Source organism: Vespa velutina, chromosome 4 (genome assembly GCF_912470025.1).
Source record: "Vespa velutina chromosome 4, iVesVel2.1, whole genome shotgun sequence".
Taxonomy (NCBI): domain Eukaryota; kingdom Metazoa; phylum Arthropoda; class Insecta; order Hymenoptera; family Vespidae; genus Vespa; species Vespa velutina.
Window position 1 is genome coordinate 3,542,237 of NC_062191.1, and position 16,536 is coordinate 3,558,772.

The 16,536-nt window shown below is 25.1% G+C and overlaps 4 protein-coding genes across 8 annotated transcripts; 3 read left to right on the forward strand and 1 right to left on the reverse strand.

Annotated features, from left to right (window-relative positions):
• Positions 1-108: 108 nt before the first annotated feature.
• LOC124948247 lies at positions 109-2,704 on the forward strand. Of its 3 annotated transcripts, none has more exons than XM_047491589.1 (7): positions 109-340; positions 500-721; positions 883-1,045; positions 1,133-1,264; positions 1,360-1,494; positions 1,567-1,798; positions 1,894-2,704. In XM_047491589.1, the coding sequence occupies exons 1-7, from the start codon at positions 324-326 to the stop codon at positions 2,082-2,084; spliced, it is 1,092 nt and encodes a 363-aa protein (XP_047347545.1). In that variant the 5' UTR covers positions 109-323; the 3' UTR covers positions 2,085-2,704. The 3 variants fall into 3 exon arrangements, with proteins under 3 accessions (XP_047347545.1, XP_047347547.1, XP_047347546.1); XM_047491591.1 differs by having other exon boundaries at positions 110-420; positions 512-721; XM_047491590.1 differs by having other exon boundaries at positions 110-340; positions 512-721.
• A 265-nt stretch (positions 2,705-2,969) lies between these two features.
• Positions 2,970-4,818, forward strand: LOC124948250 (DNA polymerase beta-like). Its single transcript, XM_047491594.1, has 6 exons — positions 2,970-3,207; positions 3,375-3,574; positions 3,641-3,801; positions 3,889-4,183; positions 4,247-4,442; positions 4,510-4,818. The coding sequence occupies exons 1-6, from the start codon at positions 3,141-3,143 to the stop codon at positions 4,602-4,604; spliced, it is 1,014 nt and encodes a 337-aa protein (XP_047347550.1). The 5' UTR covers positions 2,970-3,140; the 3' UTR covers positions 4,605-4,818.
• LOC124948245 (heparan-alpha-glucosaminide N-acetyltransferase-like) lies at positions 4,792-8,182 on the reverse strand. Of its 3 annotated transcripts, none has more exons than XM_047491584.1 (12): positions 8,027-8,182; positions 7,634-7,817; positions 7,438-7,550; positions 7,229-7,335; positions 7,006-7,121; positions 6,776-6,873; positions 6,586-6,693; positions 6,267-6,519; positions 5,896-6,175; positions 5,670-5,794; positions 5,341-5,524; positions 4,792-5,240 (listed from the first exon to the last, which is right to left on the reverse strand). In XM_047491584.1, the coding sequence occupies exons 2-12, from the start codon at positions 7,772-7,774 to the stop codon at positions 5,062-5,064; spliced, it is 1,704 nt and encodes a 567-aa protein (XP_047347540.1). In that variant the 5' UTR covers positions 7,775-7,817; positions 8,027-8,182; the 3' UTR covers positions 4,792-5,061. The 3 variants fall into 3 exon arrangements, with proteins under 3 accessions (XP_047347540.1, XP_047347541.1, XP_047347543.1); XM_047491585.1 differs by lacking the exon at positions 8,027-8,182 and adding an exon at positions 7,933-7,949; XM_047491587.1 differs by lacking the exon at positions 7,634-7,817 and having other exon boundaries at positions 8,125-8,143.
• Positions 8,183-13,114: 4,932 nt separating this feature from the next.
• Positions 13,115-16,049, forward strand: LOC124948289 (caspase-1-like). The gene is made up of 6 exons (XM_047491697.1): positions 13,115-13,479; positions 14,213-14,340; positions 14,461-14,705; positions 15,058-15,236; positions 15,329-15,461; positions 15,591-16,049. Exons 1-6 carry the CDS (start codon positions 13,339-13,341, stop codon positions 15,833-15,835), a joined length of 1,071 nt encoding a protein of 356 aa, XP_047347653.1. The 5' UTR covers positions 13,115-13,338; the 3' UTR covers positions 15,836-16,049.
• The last annotated feature ends 487 nt before the right edge of the window (positions 16,050-16,536 follow it).

The window sequence follows — 16,536 nt, forward strand, 5'->3', positions numbered from 1 at the left end:
ATACAGAAAATAATAGATACGTGTTCATAGTGAAAAATATGAAACTCTAATATTGCGCCATCTGAAATTAAAAATGCAAACTATAAGTTATAAGCAATTCTTTCATACTTTAATTCGTAATCCCTGTTAATTCTATCGTAAAAGAGGTCGTGAGAGATTGTACTTATGTATGACGATGTAGTTTGTATTACTCTGTAATGATAATTCTTAAAAATATTAAATACACTTAAACAATTATTCGAATTTACAACGATATGACAATATTGGAAATTGGTTAATTTATAATATCAGTATTAAAATATTGAATAGTGTCATTTTCAAAAATGTTCAGGCGAAATAGGTAATTATACGAGTTGCATTTTTATTGCTTCTAATACATTTGATAAAGGAGATTAAATATTGAACTTTATATTTTTGATTGTAAGGAACTTTAATATTACTTATAAATTTCTTGTTTATTATATAAGTTGACCAACATGTCATAATGAAATAATGAAAGTTTATTAATTAGGTTAAAACATAAAATGATTTGCATTGGTATTATTATATTAGCCACTATAATTTATAATGAATATTTTGTGTATGAAATACAAAAATTTAAGTGGGCTTTAAGAGACTGTAAAGACTGTGTTAAAGTACTTCTTGTGGCAGATCCACAAATATTAGGAGAGAAAAATGAGAATTATATGGGTTCGTGGTTAGCGAGATGGGATAGCGATAGGTAAGTATAATATAAAAATGAATCATTTATTATAAATTTGTTTAACTTCTTAACTTAAATATATATTATGAAAAACTACAGAAGATATATTTTCTTTTGTAAAACATTTAATGGAATGTAAAAATTGATCTCAGTTTTGTTCCACAGTGTATTATTTACAGGTACTTAGAGAAAACCTTTTCAAGAGCTTTAAGGTACTCTCAACCACATGTGATAGTATTTCTTGGAGATCTCATGGATGAAGGACATATTGCTAATGTAGAAAAATTTAATCAATATAAAAAGAGGTTGGATTCTATATTTCAAACTCCTGACAATATCATGGTATATAGTTTTAAAAAATGATTTTTAAATGATCTATTTCATGTCAGTATGATTAATATTTTGTTTAATTTATTTAATATCAATTAGAAAATCTATTTACCTGGTGACAATGATATTGGGGGAGAGGAAGATAAAGTCTCCACAAATATTCATAACAGATTTCATTATGCATACAGTCAGCCTGACGTATTAGTTTATAAACGTGTTACATTTTTTAAGGTAATATATCTAGATAACAGATTTTAAATCTTTTAATTTTTATAAGATTCATTTTATGTTTTAATATATATGTATATATATATTTTTTTGTGCAGATAAATAGATTGACTCATTTTATGCCAGAAGCTCCTAAAGATGCATTTCTTAATGATTATACAGAAAGAAATACAACCAATGTTGTACTGAGTCATATGCCATTGTTATTTATGCCAGGAAGTTTTGTACAAAATGTATGTCTATAAATATGTTTATAAGTAAGAACGATACATGATAATGTTTTTTATTAATTTATTTTCTTGTAGATTATCAAAGAATTATCGCCGCAAATTATTTTTACTGCGCATGAACATAAAGCATTACATATTAGTTTGGATACAGCCACGGATCAATTAAGCGAAGTTTGGATTCTCCCACCTCATGAAACACCTTTGTATCAGTTAAGAATGGATGTAGGTGATATCCATGAAGTTCAAATACCAACATGCTCTTATAGAATGGGCGCTCAAAATATGGGTTATGGAATTGCATATATTGGTATAAAAACAAAAATAATAATAGTATTTTAACTTTTATTACATAATGAACTATTTCTAGTGTATATATATATATATACTTTATTCTTATTATAGATACTCAAGAAAAAATTGTAGAATTTACAATTCTATGGTTACCAAATAGGTTTCTGCAGCTGAAGACTTATATTTTTATTATAATATTAATGGTTTTGTTACTATTGTGTTCTTGTATGTGCAGTTATTGCTCTAAAACTTATACAACATACAATCGTATACCCACCATTTCACAGTACAGTAAATCGTAAAAGATGTTGATGTTAAGAATCTGATTAGTACTTATTTAGTGACAGTAATCCGTCCAAGTAATGTGATTGTTCTATTATCCATTGAATATTTTAAACAAAATTTCATCGAAATCAAAAATATTAATATTTCGCTTTATTCTAATAATCAACGATGAAAATTTTAATTTTATTTAATGTATCTATCAAGGGTTTCTCAAAGTTCCTTTATTATATAATATAAATATACATACGTGCCTGTATCAGTGTTATGCACGTTCGTTATTATGTACTTGTGTAACACTAGTACAAAGCTTACACAATGCCAAGAAAATTATATCGATTAATATTTTTCTTATATAAACAATTTAAGAAGTGTTACTGTATATAAAATTATATTTAAATATTCAATAAAAATTCAATAATCATAAATTGGACACACATATATATACATATATATATATAAGGATATAAATTTTAAGAAATTACCTAAGAAATCTTAGTTGTGATTTGTTTTATTTATAGCAAAGTTATTATTTAAACAATTACAAATCTGTTTATTTTTGCGTTTTAATGAAATTATAATAATTCTATGTCTATGCTATGTATACGTATACGATTATTTCTCTCGCTCTTTCTCATTATTTATAATTTATAATTAGAAAGTGTTAAATAAATATGTATGTTAACTTTCAATGTTAGCTGTGTAATCATTTTTTTTCAATTATAAGATAAACATATTGTTTCATTTATTATATTTTTTTATTAACATTTAAAAAATTTTTAATTTTTATTTCTTATATTTATTGCACGCATTCTTTTATTATTAATTTTCTGATCATAGAAATTTAATATATACGTATATATATATACAGATTACATTAGATTATATGCGTCTGCGCATAATGAATGCGCATATATATATATGTGCATATGAATGAAAACATTTGACGTAATAATGAAGCCGGCTATTGAATTCGTATATTATTTTGTCAAAATTAATTAGTTATAAACTATTAATAGTAATACATTTTACAAGTAATTAATGTGCTTCAATAACGTAAAATTTCTATAAATAAAATGGGGAAAAGAAAAGCACCTGATAATGCAGGAAACCCTAACCAAGATTTATGTGATTTTCTAATGGGTAAATATTAATTCGTGCATTTATGTAAAATATATATATATATATATGTATATGTGTGTTTGTGTGTGTATATATATATATTTAATATACCAGATATTTTCATTGCAAATATATATAAGCTACACAAAAATCTAAATATGTATATATATCATATAATTTATTTATAGAACTTGCAAATTATGAAAAAAATGTTAGTAAGAATATTTACAAATATAATGCTTATCGTAAAGCAGTCGGTAGTTTAAGTACTTTAACCGACAGAGTCAAGAGCGGAGAAGAAGCTAGAAAGTTGCCAGGAATTGGAGAAAAAATTGCTAAAAAGATAGATGAATTTCTTAAAACTGGAAAACTACGCAAATTGGAAGAAGTAAATAAATTGCAATATATATCAATTATATCATTAATATTGATGTTAATCATCATTTTATTGTAGATTAATAAGAATGATAATAACGTTGCAATCAGTCTCTTAACTCGTGTTTCTGGTATTGGACCTGCAAAAGCAAAAGAATTAGTGGATGATGGTATTAAAACTTTAAACGATTTAAGAAAACATCAAGACAAATTAAACCACCATCAAAAACTTGGTTTAAAGTATTAATGATAAACTTTACAATTGTCATTTATTATATCGATATTTATCATTATTATGAAAAATATTAATTACATTTTCTTTTCCAGGTATTTTGATGATTTTGAGAAAAAAATACCTAGAACAGAAATAACTGAAATCGAACAAATATTAAAGAAATATATTTATGAATTGAATAAAGAATATATTATTACTATATGTGGAAGTTATAGACGTGGTAAAGAAGCAAGTGGAGATATTGATGTATTGATAACTCATCCAAATTATATTTCTGAGGAAAAAGAATTGAAAAAGAAGAATGATATACTTAAAAATATCGTTGAATATCTTGAAAAAAAACAGTTAATTACAGATACAATTTCTCTTGGACCAACAAAATTTATGGTACACACTCTTTCATTTTGATAAGTTTAGTAATGAATTCTTACTTTAAAATTTTATTCATAGGGTGTGTGTCGTATACCAAATGATAAAAGTAAGTTATTCAGACGACTGGATATAAGATTGGTACTATATGATCAATATTATTGCGCTATACTTCATTATACGGGCAGCGATCTTTTTAATAAAAATATTAGGGCTCATGCGTTAGAGAAGAAATATACATTAAATGAATATACATTAAAACGACTTACAACAGAAGGTACTTACAAATAAAATTTTTTATATTGTATGCAATAACAAAATTTTAATGACAATCTTTATTTTAGGTGTTCCAGGAGAAGCTGAAAAAATCACATGTGAAGAAGATATTTTTAAAATATTGGAACTTCCTTATAAAGAACCAAAGAATCGAAATCTTTAAACTCTTTTATTCTATATATATGTCAAAATTTATTTTGAACAATGCATTAATATTTTAATATTTATAGTAAGAAGTTCGAATATGTACATAAGTCTTAAATTTTGAATCTAAAAGGAAATACTTTTTGAATCAATAATCAAGGATCGTATAAAATTAATGATATTTATTTGTAAAAATAGCATGTAACTATAATAAAACCAAGTATTATTATTTATTAAACTGTAACAAATATTCATTATCTCTTCTCCATGTTGTGTAATTAGTATTCTCTCTGTATCTTATTATAATAACACTTACATTGCTTTATTCAATAATAACACAGTTTAATTGTTTATTATTAATTGGAAAATAGCAATAATCCAATGAATATTAAAAGAATTAATTTTTTTCGAATACATAAAAAGTTAATGTAAGTAAATAATTATCTTAATACCTATATTACGTTCCTTTCAGAAATTTAGACTGTAATTACAATATCCTTTTTATAAAGTATATATGAAATAAATAACCACAATGTTGTTGTCCACAGATTTATAACAAGTTGAGTAGAATGTGTTGGATAATTTTCTTTCCATGACCAAGGAAATAATCCCATTGTAACAGAATGTCCAATATAAAGAAATATTGAATTAGCTCCTGTACAACAAAATTTTATATACATATACTCGGAAATGCATTTAAATTAAAAGAATACTAATGGTTACAATTATAAATATATTTTGTATTATTTACAAACCTGCATATATGAATGGTGCTCCAGTCCAAAATTGCTTATAGTCAATTAAGTAATACAATATAGCAAATAAAAGAAAAGCAAAGCTGCATGTTGTCAATACAAACGAAATTGTCATCATTTTTTTGCTAAGTGGTATTATACCATCTTCTTTACTAAAGTCGCATAACACTCCAGCAATAATACCCTAAATTAATATAATCACATAATATTTATCTTTTTTACTTATACACTTTTTTTTGTTAATATATCAAATAAGTTAAATAGAATTTTGCATACATTTTTATCCATGTATGTATATATTTATTATATAACATAGAAAAATAATTTACCATAATCAATGACCACAGCAACCATCTTAAGATCTTTGAACTACATTGATAATAATATAGTAAAATTTTGCCTGCATGGATTCCCAAATAGACGATAAATATGGCTGATATAGTATTCATAATTCCTAGAAAATATTACATTAAACATGTTTAATATATATAATAATATATATAATTTAATATATATATTGAAAAAAATGTATGTTTAAAACTAATAATAACATGCCTTCAGGATCATGCTGTAATATAACTCCATACACAGGATTTTTTGTCTGAGAGTACATGTGATTACCAAAGACATATCTGTCTATATAACCAGCTGCACCACCAGTACAATTTATGTACTTTTTGAAAGTATCATATCCCCCTGGTCCTAAATACCCTTTTGGACAATTTGGGACTGGCAAGAGAAAAGTTATTAAAGTGTGAGCAGCAACAATAGTTAAAATGATTAACCACTGAATCCAATTCTGTAGAATATCTCCTAAAATAAAGAATCGTTCAAACTGCAACAATCAATTTAACGATATTATTTTCTCACTCTTTTTAAAGTCTTTTTAAATAAAAAGTTTATTTAAATAAATAAAAGAAACGAACCTGTATATGCGATTTCATAAATATTGTCTCTATCACAGCGCAGACAAAATAGGAAATTGCTAAAAGTTGTAGAACACCAGGAAAACGGAGATCTTGTAAATATTCACTTTTTTGACTATTAATCATTAAACCAAAAAATATTAATATCAGTGATCTGGTAAAATTACGTAAAATTATTTTTGATCGTGAAGATGTATTGCGAAGCTCTGCTCTTTTTGATATTGCTATTGTCAAACCCATTATCCATGCAAACCTGCAATATAATCTTATAATATATCTGATTTAATCATATAAAAAAAATTAATTAATAATAATTTACCAAGGAAGTACTAAGTCAGCAACAGTAAGACCAAACCAAGCACTATGATTGAAAAATACATACTTTCCTCCTCCATTATTAACAAATATCATTAATAGTATAGCAATACTAGAACAGAAGATGAATATTTTATTATAAAGATACAAAAATATTATATATAAAATTTATTTTACTTTAGAAACAGAATTACCCTCGAAACGTATCAATTGATTGGATCCTTGTACTTAACCGAGTTATATTCATTGCTGCTGGAATTGGACTTTCAGATTCTTGTAATCTTGTTAAATCCTTTATAATAACACATTTGAAAAAATAATATAAGATTATCATTTAAAAAATAATACAATGTTATTAGAAAAATAATAAATTTAATAACTATTTAGATATCTTATTATGATTATCTGAATTTTATGTACTTACATCATGAATGAACGTTGTACTTTGCCAAAAATAATATTTTATAGCTCTCACAATTACTTTTCCTATTTGCATTACAATTATTGATATAATTAATATCATTAATGCTGCTAGTAATGCTAGAAAATAAAATCGTAATCAAATTATATACTATAATTTTAATTATAGTATAGAAATAATGTATTAGAAACATTTTTTTATAACAAAGTAAAGATATATAGCTTACGAAAATAAGCATCAGATGGTTCATTAATTATATAAACATTTGAACATATATTTTCAGCAGAGAGATTCCACCCATAACTTCCATGTTCTTTAAATGCATATGTTGTGCTACATGGAAATTTATAAATATAATTATATACTTAGTGAAGAATTTAATGAAAACATCTGACTATATTTATGTACACATATGTGTATATATTTTTTACTTACTGACACCACTCATAATGATTACTCATATAATACATATGAAGTGGATATTTTGTAGACACTAATAATGTTGTATTACTTTCTGCAGATAAATTGGTTGTTGGTATCCCACGACACTACGTAGAATAAATAACGTAAATATTATTTTCATATATATAAATATTTAAATTATAATATTTGCTTTATTGTAAATACATACCAATCTACATTCAGAAAAGGTAGAATAGAATGTAAGATTATGTTTATATTTATTTATAATACTAAAACATGCTTGATCAATTCCAAGTGATGCATTCGGATTTAAACAAATATTAGTTGCTTGTTTCATGATAGAAGCCATATTTTGTTTTATGCATTTGCTATTAACACATTACTTTTTCTAACTGTAAAAACCAAAGAGGTATCGTTATTAAAATAACATATACACATATTATATTTAGATTTTAATAAATATTACTTTTATATAGTAAAACAAACAAAATTGTATAAATAACTTACTATCAAGAGATTCATAACAATTTGATAACTAACATTCAATATAAAAACTATTATAAAGAAAAATCTTGCATTATATTGTTATTATTTATATTACCTGCAAATTAATAGCATCCAATATTTTATTGTTTTAAGCAAATAATTGTGAGTATTAAAGAATTGTGAGATTTAAATATTAAAATGACAATTACGCACTAATTAAGGATGTTCATCACCTTTCACTTGAAATCTGTGTGACTTCAGTGACAATTACGGACAAAATATGAACTACAAGTGCAACCGAAGAACTATGTTCCTATTATGCATCTACTATATCGACGTATTAGCTTGTATTGGTTTACCCTCTTATAATAGTAAGCAATTTCTAGGATATTATTTTAGAATTTTTTTAAGTCTAATTTTATCTTTATTTTTTGTAATACGATTAATAATGTAAAATGAGAGTACTTTAATTTTTAAAATGATATGAAAAAAGAAAAAAAAACATTTTGGAAACGCATGAAGACATGCGATTATATATTATGCTCGATAGTACTTACGGTATAATATATATTTGCATATGATCTAATCTAATCTAAGTCTAAAATTCTATATATTGCAAATAATATCGACTCAAATCTCATTTTGTGGAAGTTCTTGCATATGAAGATCCATATCGTATCTATGATTAAATTTTCTAAGAAATTTTCTCGTGGTCACTCAATGCTCTTATACTGATTAATTACAACCAATCACTCGTGCCGATTTGGATCTTTTATCCACGACATGATTAAATGATCGGAGGGATTTAAAAATTCATTTACTATATAAGTAGTTCTGCAATGGCTCAAAAACACTCTTTCACGATTTAGGTCGAAATAAAAAATGGTAGCTGGTTGAAAATGAGATAGATTAACATCGAAATTGTTTAAATAATTCTAAAAATATCAAAAGTATAATTTATTTAAGTTTAATTGTATGGAAAGAGAGAATTTCGATGGTTACTCTTCAAAAGGCAAAAGAAAACTATTTCGATATTCGTTAAAGTCAATCTATCGTTCACTTTTATCGATATTATGTATAACCAATAACTTTGAGATAAAAATTAAAATGTATTTAATATTAAGTTAAAATTATTTTATATTTTACACGTATTATGAGCAATGTAATATTAATACGGAATTGTATTCCGTATTCATTATTCATTGTTTAAATAATTATAAAATTATAGAAAGTAAAAGTTATTTAAATTTTTTTTCGTATTTTTGAATGATATTTCTATAGCTATCTAATTTTAATGATTAATTTTGTTAGTTTGGACTAACATAGTATCCATTTAAGTAATTTTTAAATTCTTATATCATATTTTTAATGTTTCCATATTTTCGTATAATAGATTGAAAAATTACATGCTTCGTGGGAGTGGGGAGGCTATTGCACAAGTGGCGTACTGCGCATGTGCCTGGATCCATTTAGGCTTCTTGCTATTGGTGGTTCCGCCATTTAGAATTATTTCGTCGTATTAGTCACAGCAAACCTTCGTCGTCTCGTTAATTACAGGTCATTAATATATTTTTTTTTAAAGTATATCTTTATTTTATATATCAAACGATTTCCCAAAATACAATTTCCACGCATATATATTCGCAAGTCATGACATCGTCTTATTTAAAAAATATCTGCGAAAATATTATCGGCGTTTTGGTTTCTCCTTTGGAGCTATGATGTCATATTTATTTCTTGGATTTTCCAGCTTTATTTTTGAGATATCGATACTTTTCTTGTCCTTTAATGGTGCTCTAATTAATATTTCTTCTTTAATTAATCATGTTAAATCGTATTTCATCATATGTATGATTTTCATATATATATATATACACACACACACACACATAGATATCTTTTTTACGGACAGATAAAAATATCGATAAATCCTGCACGCATATATAATCGCATACAATTAATTGTTTACTCTATATCGATATAATATTTTTCAATTTTCCGAGTAGCATACAAACTATGAAAACTATGTAGTACGATAGAAATAATGTTTGAAACTTAATTGTCTTGCACGCATACGTAAGTTTATGTCTTTAAATAAATATGGCTTTTAATAGAGTGTGTGTGTGTGTGTGTGAGAGAAAGAGAGAGAGAGAGAGAGAGAGAGAGAGAGAGAGAGAGAGAGAGAGAGAGAGAGAGAGAGAGAGAGAAAGAAAGATAGTATTAAGATATAGATAATAGCTTAAAATTTCCCGTTCTAATAATGTCTACGAATTTCCAGTCTTTGGCAATTATGAAAACAAAAATCTTTATCAACGAATATAAAGCTTCGTCTCGATACAATCACATGTAAGTATATTTCTTTATTCTAATCATTATTTCTCGTTCATTGATTAAATCATATTTTTTTAATCATTTTCATTCATTGAACATATTCCTTTGTAATGGAACATATAATTAAATTTCTTTTGCGATTTTTTTTAATTACAGATTAATCAATGATACAACGTTTCATCGATTCAACAATAATTTCAACCAACTTCACGACATCATTCGACCTACGTCGAGGGGGACGAGTGTTTTAGAGCCATCGCAGAACTTCTTAAGTAGTAAGTGAAAAATTTAAAGTTCCTCTGGTGCCCATCATGCCGAGGATGAAAGGTCCATATCGGTACGGGTTACTGGTTGTATTTGTTGATGTCCCATTGTCCAAAACGAGCAAAAGTGACCTTGATTAAGATTTTCGATTTTATTCACGAGTGGTTCCCTATATGTGTAGTTAGCTCTTTTCTTGTGAATTTTTTATTATTATTATATAGATGTCAGGCTAGAGTCTTCTTGTTTCAAAGTCGTTTAATTAACAGTGCTATTAATTAGCACTTTTTTTCTCTCTTCGTCTTTGCTCTCGATATTAGTAATGAAATCGGGCATTCATTTACCCGATTTCGTCCAAATAAAGCATATAACGTGGTCTACGTTACATGCATTGCTTCGTACTTAGTCTATTTAATCGCGATTTACTTCGATATTTCGATATATCGATATACCAAAAAATGAACAAGAAGACAAACCTCTTTCGCGACGGATAGATTCTTTCAGTCAAGTGGTGGATCGCAATCCCGTTCTTTCATTAGAACAGCTATTTGATGAAAGGAATCGTCCGAGGTTGTTTTTTATATAAATTAAATATTTCAATAAATAAAATTTTTCAATAAATATTCTCTCATTATCCAATTTCATAACCGCATAATGTGTATATACGAGATATATGCATATTTCATACCTACATGTCAACACAGCTCTACCGTGGGTCGCTCAAAGACCCTTATGCGGTGTGCAATGTAATAGAGTTGTATAAGGTTTTTTGCAACTCTAATTTTATCACGACGTGGTAACTATTATAATTATTATCATCAACAACTCCCTCCCCCTCTTCCTCCTTTTTTTTGAGTCCTTGCTAATAAGGTAAGCAATGAGGATAATTTATAAAACATAAATATTTTCGGTCTCTGATGATATATTTGTTTTTTAATACATTAAACTCGTTAGACTATAAATAGAGAAAAGTTCAAATTATTTTATATATAGTAATTGACTGATATTTAAATGGTGCAAATGAACGAAACAAATTTTGAATCATTTTGATAAGAAATATATAAGTCTTGTTAGATGAATGAAATAACATAAATGGCAGCTAGCACTCAGGAGTGCATATTGATATATGTCAAGGATATACATTTTTATTTTAAAATTATCAACAAATAAATATGAAATGAGAGAACTACTAAGTATATATGAAGGAGAGAGAAAGAGAGAGAGAGAGAGAGAGAGAGAGAGAGAGAGAGAAAGGGAGAGATTATTTTTATTATATATATACATATATGAAAATTTCTTACGAAATGCTAAGGAGATATAATGAACGATATAAAGATTATTAATAAATGTTTATACATATGGGAATGAAATATGATTATTTTTTGGAATAAAAATGCGTAAGTCTTGGTATATAAATGAAACGATCGAAATGGCTTGCCTGCACTCAGGAGTACATATGATAGGTTCACAGTAAGTACATACCTGTATTCAAAAATGCAGATGAACATATTATAGTAAGGATATATATTTCGCATTCAGAAAAATCAAAAGTATATCAAGGAAAATACACTTGTATATAATATAATAAATTAAAGAATATGATAAATAATTATTTAAATTTTCTAGTCTTATAATATTATTGCGAAGAAACGAAATTTATCTAATAATAAATCAAGAATATTTCATACTCTTCCTAATACAATGATATATTTATATTTAAATAGAGTAGATATAAATGAAAAGAAAATTTGAATCATTCTGATTAAAAATGTATAAATCTTACTAAGCGAGCGATATGATACAAAAATAACAGCCTTGCACTCAGGAGTGCATAAATTATGTCAAGAATATATATTTTTATTCCAAATTATTTAAATTATCAAATGAAAGAGTTCGTAGATATATAAAAAATTATATTTTTATTTTATATAAACATATATATATATATATATATATATGAAAAATTCATAAGAAATATGAAGCAGAAATAGTGAATGATATGATATGAATGATACGATGATTTTTTATTAAATATTTATGCATAATTAATGAAATTATTTTTTGGAATAAAAGTGCATAAGACTTGATGTATAAATAAAACGAATGAAAAGGCTGTCCTACACTCAGGAGTGTAGACGAAAATAATTCAGAATAGGGACAGGTATGCATTCAGGAATGCACCTGATAATACTCAAGCATGTAGATTTTTATTTCAGTATAATTTTGATTCTTTTTGTATGATTATTATTCAGTAATAATTCTATAAACGAGTTATAACACGACTCATATGTTGTAAACCATCATCATCATCATCATCTATTCTAATATTCTAATTATTCTGATTCAAAATCTATAAGACTTGATGTAGTTAGAGAAATTAAGAGGTGTTATAGCAAGCAGTGGCGATGAAATAAATTCATATAATAAATTCATAAGAATAATATGCAAGAATATATTAAAACCAAATTGTCTCTAATACATGTAATATTTTTATATTTAATCGTATTTTGCTCTTTCATTACTATTTCATATATATATACAAAGTATATAATTCTAAAATTGCAAAAGTGGCAAATATTTCTATATAATAATTATTTTTACTATACAATGTATTATTTATTTAATTGAACAATTTTAGTTTTTATAAAAGAAAGTATAAAACGTCGATAAAAGAGTAATGAGAAAAATCATTTTATGACACAATGATGACTTATCGAAAAATGATAATTGCAAGGTTTAAATCGAAGATAACGAAAGTGATAAAATGGAAGTGTGATAAGGGATAGTGGACTATTCTTCAATATTCTTTGTGGCACATTACTTGATTTAAACGTCATGATTAATATTGTGTTTTGTATTGTTTTGCTAACAAATTACGTGATGAAATATTTAATTGGAAAAAATACTTCTAATAAAATATCTCGTTTCTTCTCAAATGTTGAAAACATATCAAAAGTCGACAGCATCGATACTGAGGTAAATAATTTGTAGTCTAAATAAGTAATATTAACTATTTCGAGATTTCAGTAAAAACTATTAATATGTATTGACTGTCCGTGTTAATTGTAAGAAATTAATATTTATGGTGAAATAAATATTATTATACGTCTATTGTGTTGATCGAGTAATATTCATGGATTAAAATTTTTGCGCAATTTTTGCTCTTGATTTTTCATAAATTTTTATTGAACTATATAAATGGAAGCTTTTAAATGTTTAAACTTTGTCTAGATAATAAATACATCAAATTATAAACAGACATAGTGCAATTCCTTCTATAGTAATTTATTTGGTAGCATATCCCGCATTATATCTTATCTATAATTTCTTCTGATAATCTCACGCGTATATATATATATATATATGAATCACTCATTTGCCAAATTAATTTATTCGACAAAACAAAAAGAAAAAATATTTAATAAGGTTACATACATCGTATTATTATTTATTATATATTTATTTAGTAGTGTGAAGTCTAATTATTAAGGAAATGTATTTTAAATATAGAAAGTTAACTATTACTCAGGTATTTTGACACTACATACATATATACATATATACATACATAATATATATGTATATATATATTTATTTTTTTTTGCATATTTTATAATAAAGCTTCTGGAATTATGCAGTCATTTATATATTATTACATAATGGATATATTTTGCTAATAAAAATCGATTTTTTCATCACCTTTTTATAGGTAAGAATTGATGGAGATTTACAATTTGTACATAAAAATGATAATAAAAGTCCGGATTTTATTTCAACTTCAAGATCAAATGACGTAGTCGATGCTATTGAATTTAGAACCAGCAATAATTACTATAAGTAATTATCTTAATTTTTTATTTTTTTTTCTAAAATCCTTTTATATGAATACTTAATATTAACATATAAAAATTTTAAATTAATTGAATATAATCTCATTATTAAATCTTATTATTTAAGATCTCCGAATATATCCCGCACTGCTCCTATAGTTCGCGCACATGATTTTTTATATAATATGAATTATGATAATCGTGGAAAATGTGTGATTTTTAATCATGCTACCTTCGAAATAAATTTAGATGAACGAATAGGTACAAATGTTGATGCAATGAGAATAAAAGATGTTTTTACGAAGCTTGGTTTTGAAGTTTTGAAATATGACGATTTAACTTACATGGAAGTAAAAGATATGATATTTGCGTGTACGTATATTCTTCTTCATTTTAATATTTGTAATTGTAAAAAAATACGCCGCATGTCGCATGTTTTCCCTTTCAAAATATTTATCCTGAAATTTGTTTGCATGGATATTTTTTCTGATATAGATCTAATACATACAGTATTAATTAATCCATAAAATTAAATTTTTTGAAATTGTGACATGTGAGATTTTTCCTTATAAATATATATATATATATATATATATATACATATATATATATATACATATATATAGATACATATATATATATATATATATATATATATATATATATATCACTGCTCATATAATCTATGATAAATAAAAAAGTCTTTTGTCTTCTTTTTTTTTAGTAAGTAATGAAGATCATTCTAAAAATGATTGCATTTGTATTTTTGTATTGACCCATGGTACCTCAAATGATTTATTATATTCGAAAGATGTTGCGTACAATACTTCATATATTTGGAAACCTTTTAGCGCTGACTTATGTACATCACTTGCGGGTAAACCAAAGCTGTTCTTTTTTCAGGTTACAAATCATTTTAATTTCACTATTTAAGATTGAAGTATCCGGTATTGCTCTTTGTTCTTTTTTGTTCTTACATATGATACTTTTTTCAGGCATGTAGAGGTAATAATACGCAAGAGCCATTTGAATTACGTTGTAATGCAGATATTAGTGTTACAGATTCGTCTACATCCTATAAAATTCCTACACATGCTGATTTTTTAATCGCACACAGTACGATAGAAGGTAATCGAGTAAATTATTCTATATATATCTTAAATTTTAATGAAATTCTTTATGTTATAATATATTATACATATATTATTATGAGATATATATATATATATTTTTTTTTTGTTCTATCTCTCCCTATAGGTTCTTATTCCTTTAGAAACGAAAGATATGGTTCATGTTACATCCAATATCTTTGTGATACTTTAGAACAACATGCGAACACTAAAGATCTCCTTAGTATATTAACTATAACTGCACGAAAAGTGGCCATTGAATTCATTTCGCACAATGATGAAAATTTAGAAAATCACAATAAAAAACAAATTCCTTCGATGACATCAATGCTCATTCGAGATCTTTATTTGAAACCTAAAAAAAATAAATGACAAATTAGAATCTAACAAAATAAAATTATTTTAATTTTTCGAATTATTCGATTTTTATTCGTTCAATGAAAAAATCTATTGATGAAATTTCTCATCCTAGAGTTTTTCATAAAAACGAGAATGTTTTTTTTTTGTTATTTACAAATTCAAGTAGTTAATAAAATTCAAAGAGAGAAATGGCACTAATAAAAAAAGGACAAATATATATATAAATATGAACTGTGTTATTAAAATATAAATATATAGTTATATGATATATAAATTTTAAAGATAAAAATATTAATAAGAAGAAAGTATATTTATAAAGTATAATTTTAATTTTTTCATTTTTATTAATTTTGTGTACGATAATAACAACTTAGATTCTACTATACTATTTGTATTTATATATTCATTATTATTTTATCTTTGTTATTTTATATATTATAGAATAACGAAATGTAAAATGCTCATGTAATTATTTATTTCTTCATACAAATATCTTATTAATAATTTCTTGATATAGAAAAAATCGAACAAATAAAAATGCTATAAAATTATAATGTAAAATTTCATGTAAAATTATTAAAAAAATATTTATTCATACTGTGTCTTTTCTTTGAAAACATGATATCCGATTCATTTCTATGATAACGGATCAATGTCGTATGATATAAAATAAGTATCTTATGACAATCGGTGAAATTTATATGGTTACTTAT

What these genes read in the sequence shown, in the direction of transcription:
- LOC124948247 (XM_047491589.1), top strand. An exon ending in CAGGAAGTTTTGTACAAAAT is followed by an intron (nt 1,495 to 1,566) that starts GTATGTCTATAA and finishes ATTTTCTTGTAG; the next exon opens with ATTATCAAAGAATTATCGCC. An exon ending in TTATGGAATTGCATATATTG is followed by an intron (nt 1,799 to 1,893) that starts GTATAAAAACAA and finishes TTCTTATTATAG; the next exon opens with ATACTCAAGAAAAAATTGTA.
- LOC124948250 (XM_047491594.1), top strand. Translation starts at nt 3,141, where the DNA reads ATGGGGAAAAGAAAAGCACCTGATAATGCAGGAAACCCTAACCAAGAT. An exon ending in TTTATGTGATTTTCTAATGG is followed by an intron (nt 3,208 to 3,374) that starts GTAAATATTAAT and finishes ATTTATTTATAG; the next exon opens with AACTTGCAAATTATGAAAAA. An exon ending in AACTACGCAAATTGGAAGAA is followed by an intron (nt 3,575 to 3,640) that starts GTAAATAAATTG and finishes ATTTTATTGTAG; the next exon opens with ATTAATAAGAATGATAATAA.
- LOC124948245 (XM_047491584.1), bottom strand. Translation starts at nt 7,774, where the DNA reads ATGGCTTCTATCATGAAACAAGCAACTAATATTTGTTTAAATCCGAAT. An exon ending in GTACAACGTTCATTCATGAT is followed by an intron (nt 6,874 to 7,005) that starts GTAAGTACATAA and finishes GTTATTATAAAG; the next exon opens with GATTTAACAAGATTACAAGA. An exon ending in TTATGAAATCGCATATACAG is followed by an intron (nt 6,176 to 6,266) that starts GTTCGTTTCTTT and finishes TGATTGTTGCAG; the next exon opens with TTTGAACGATTCTTTATTTT.
- LOC124948289 (XM_047491697.1), top strand. Translation starts at nt 13,339, where the DNA reads ATGATTAATATTGTGTTTTGTATTGTTTTGCTAACAAATTACGTGATG. An exon ending in ACCAGCAATAATTACTATAA is followed by an intron (nt 14,341 to 14,460) that starts GTAATTATCTTA and finishes TTATTATTTAAG; the next exon opens with ATCTCCGAATATATCCCGCA. An exon ending in AAAAGATATGATATTTGCGT is followed by an intron (nt 14,706 to 15,057) that starts GTACGTATATTC and finishes CTTTTTTTTTAG; the next exon opens with TAAGTAATGAAGATCATTCT.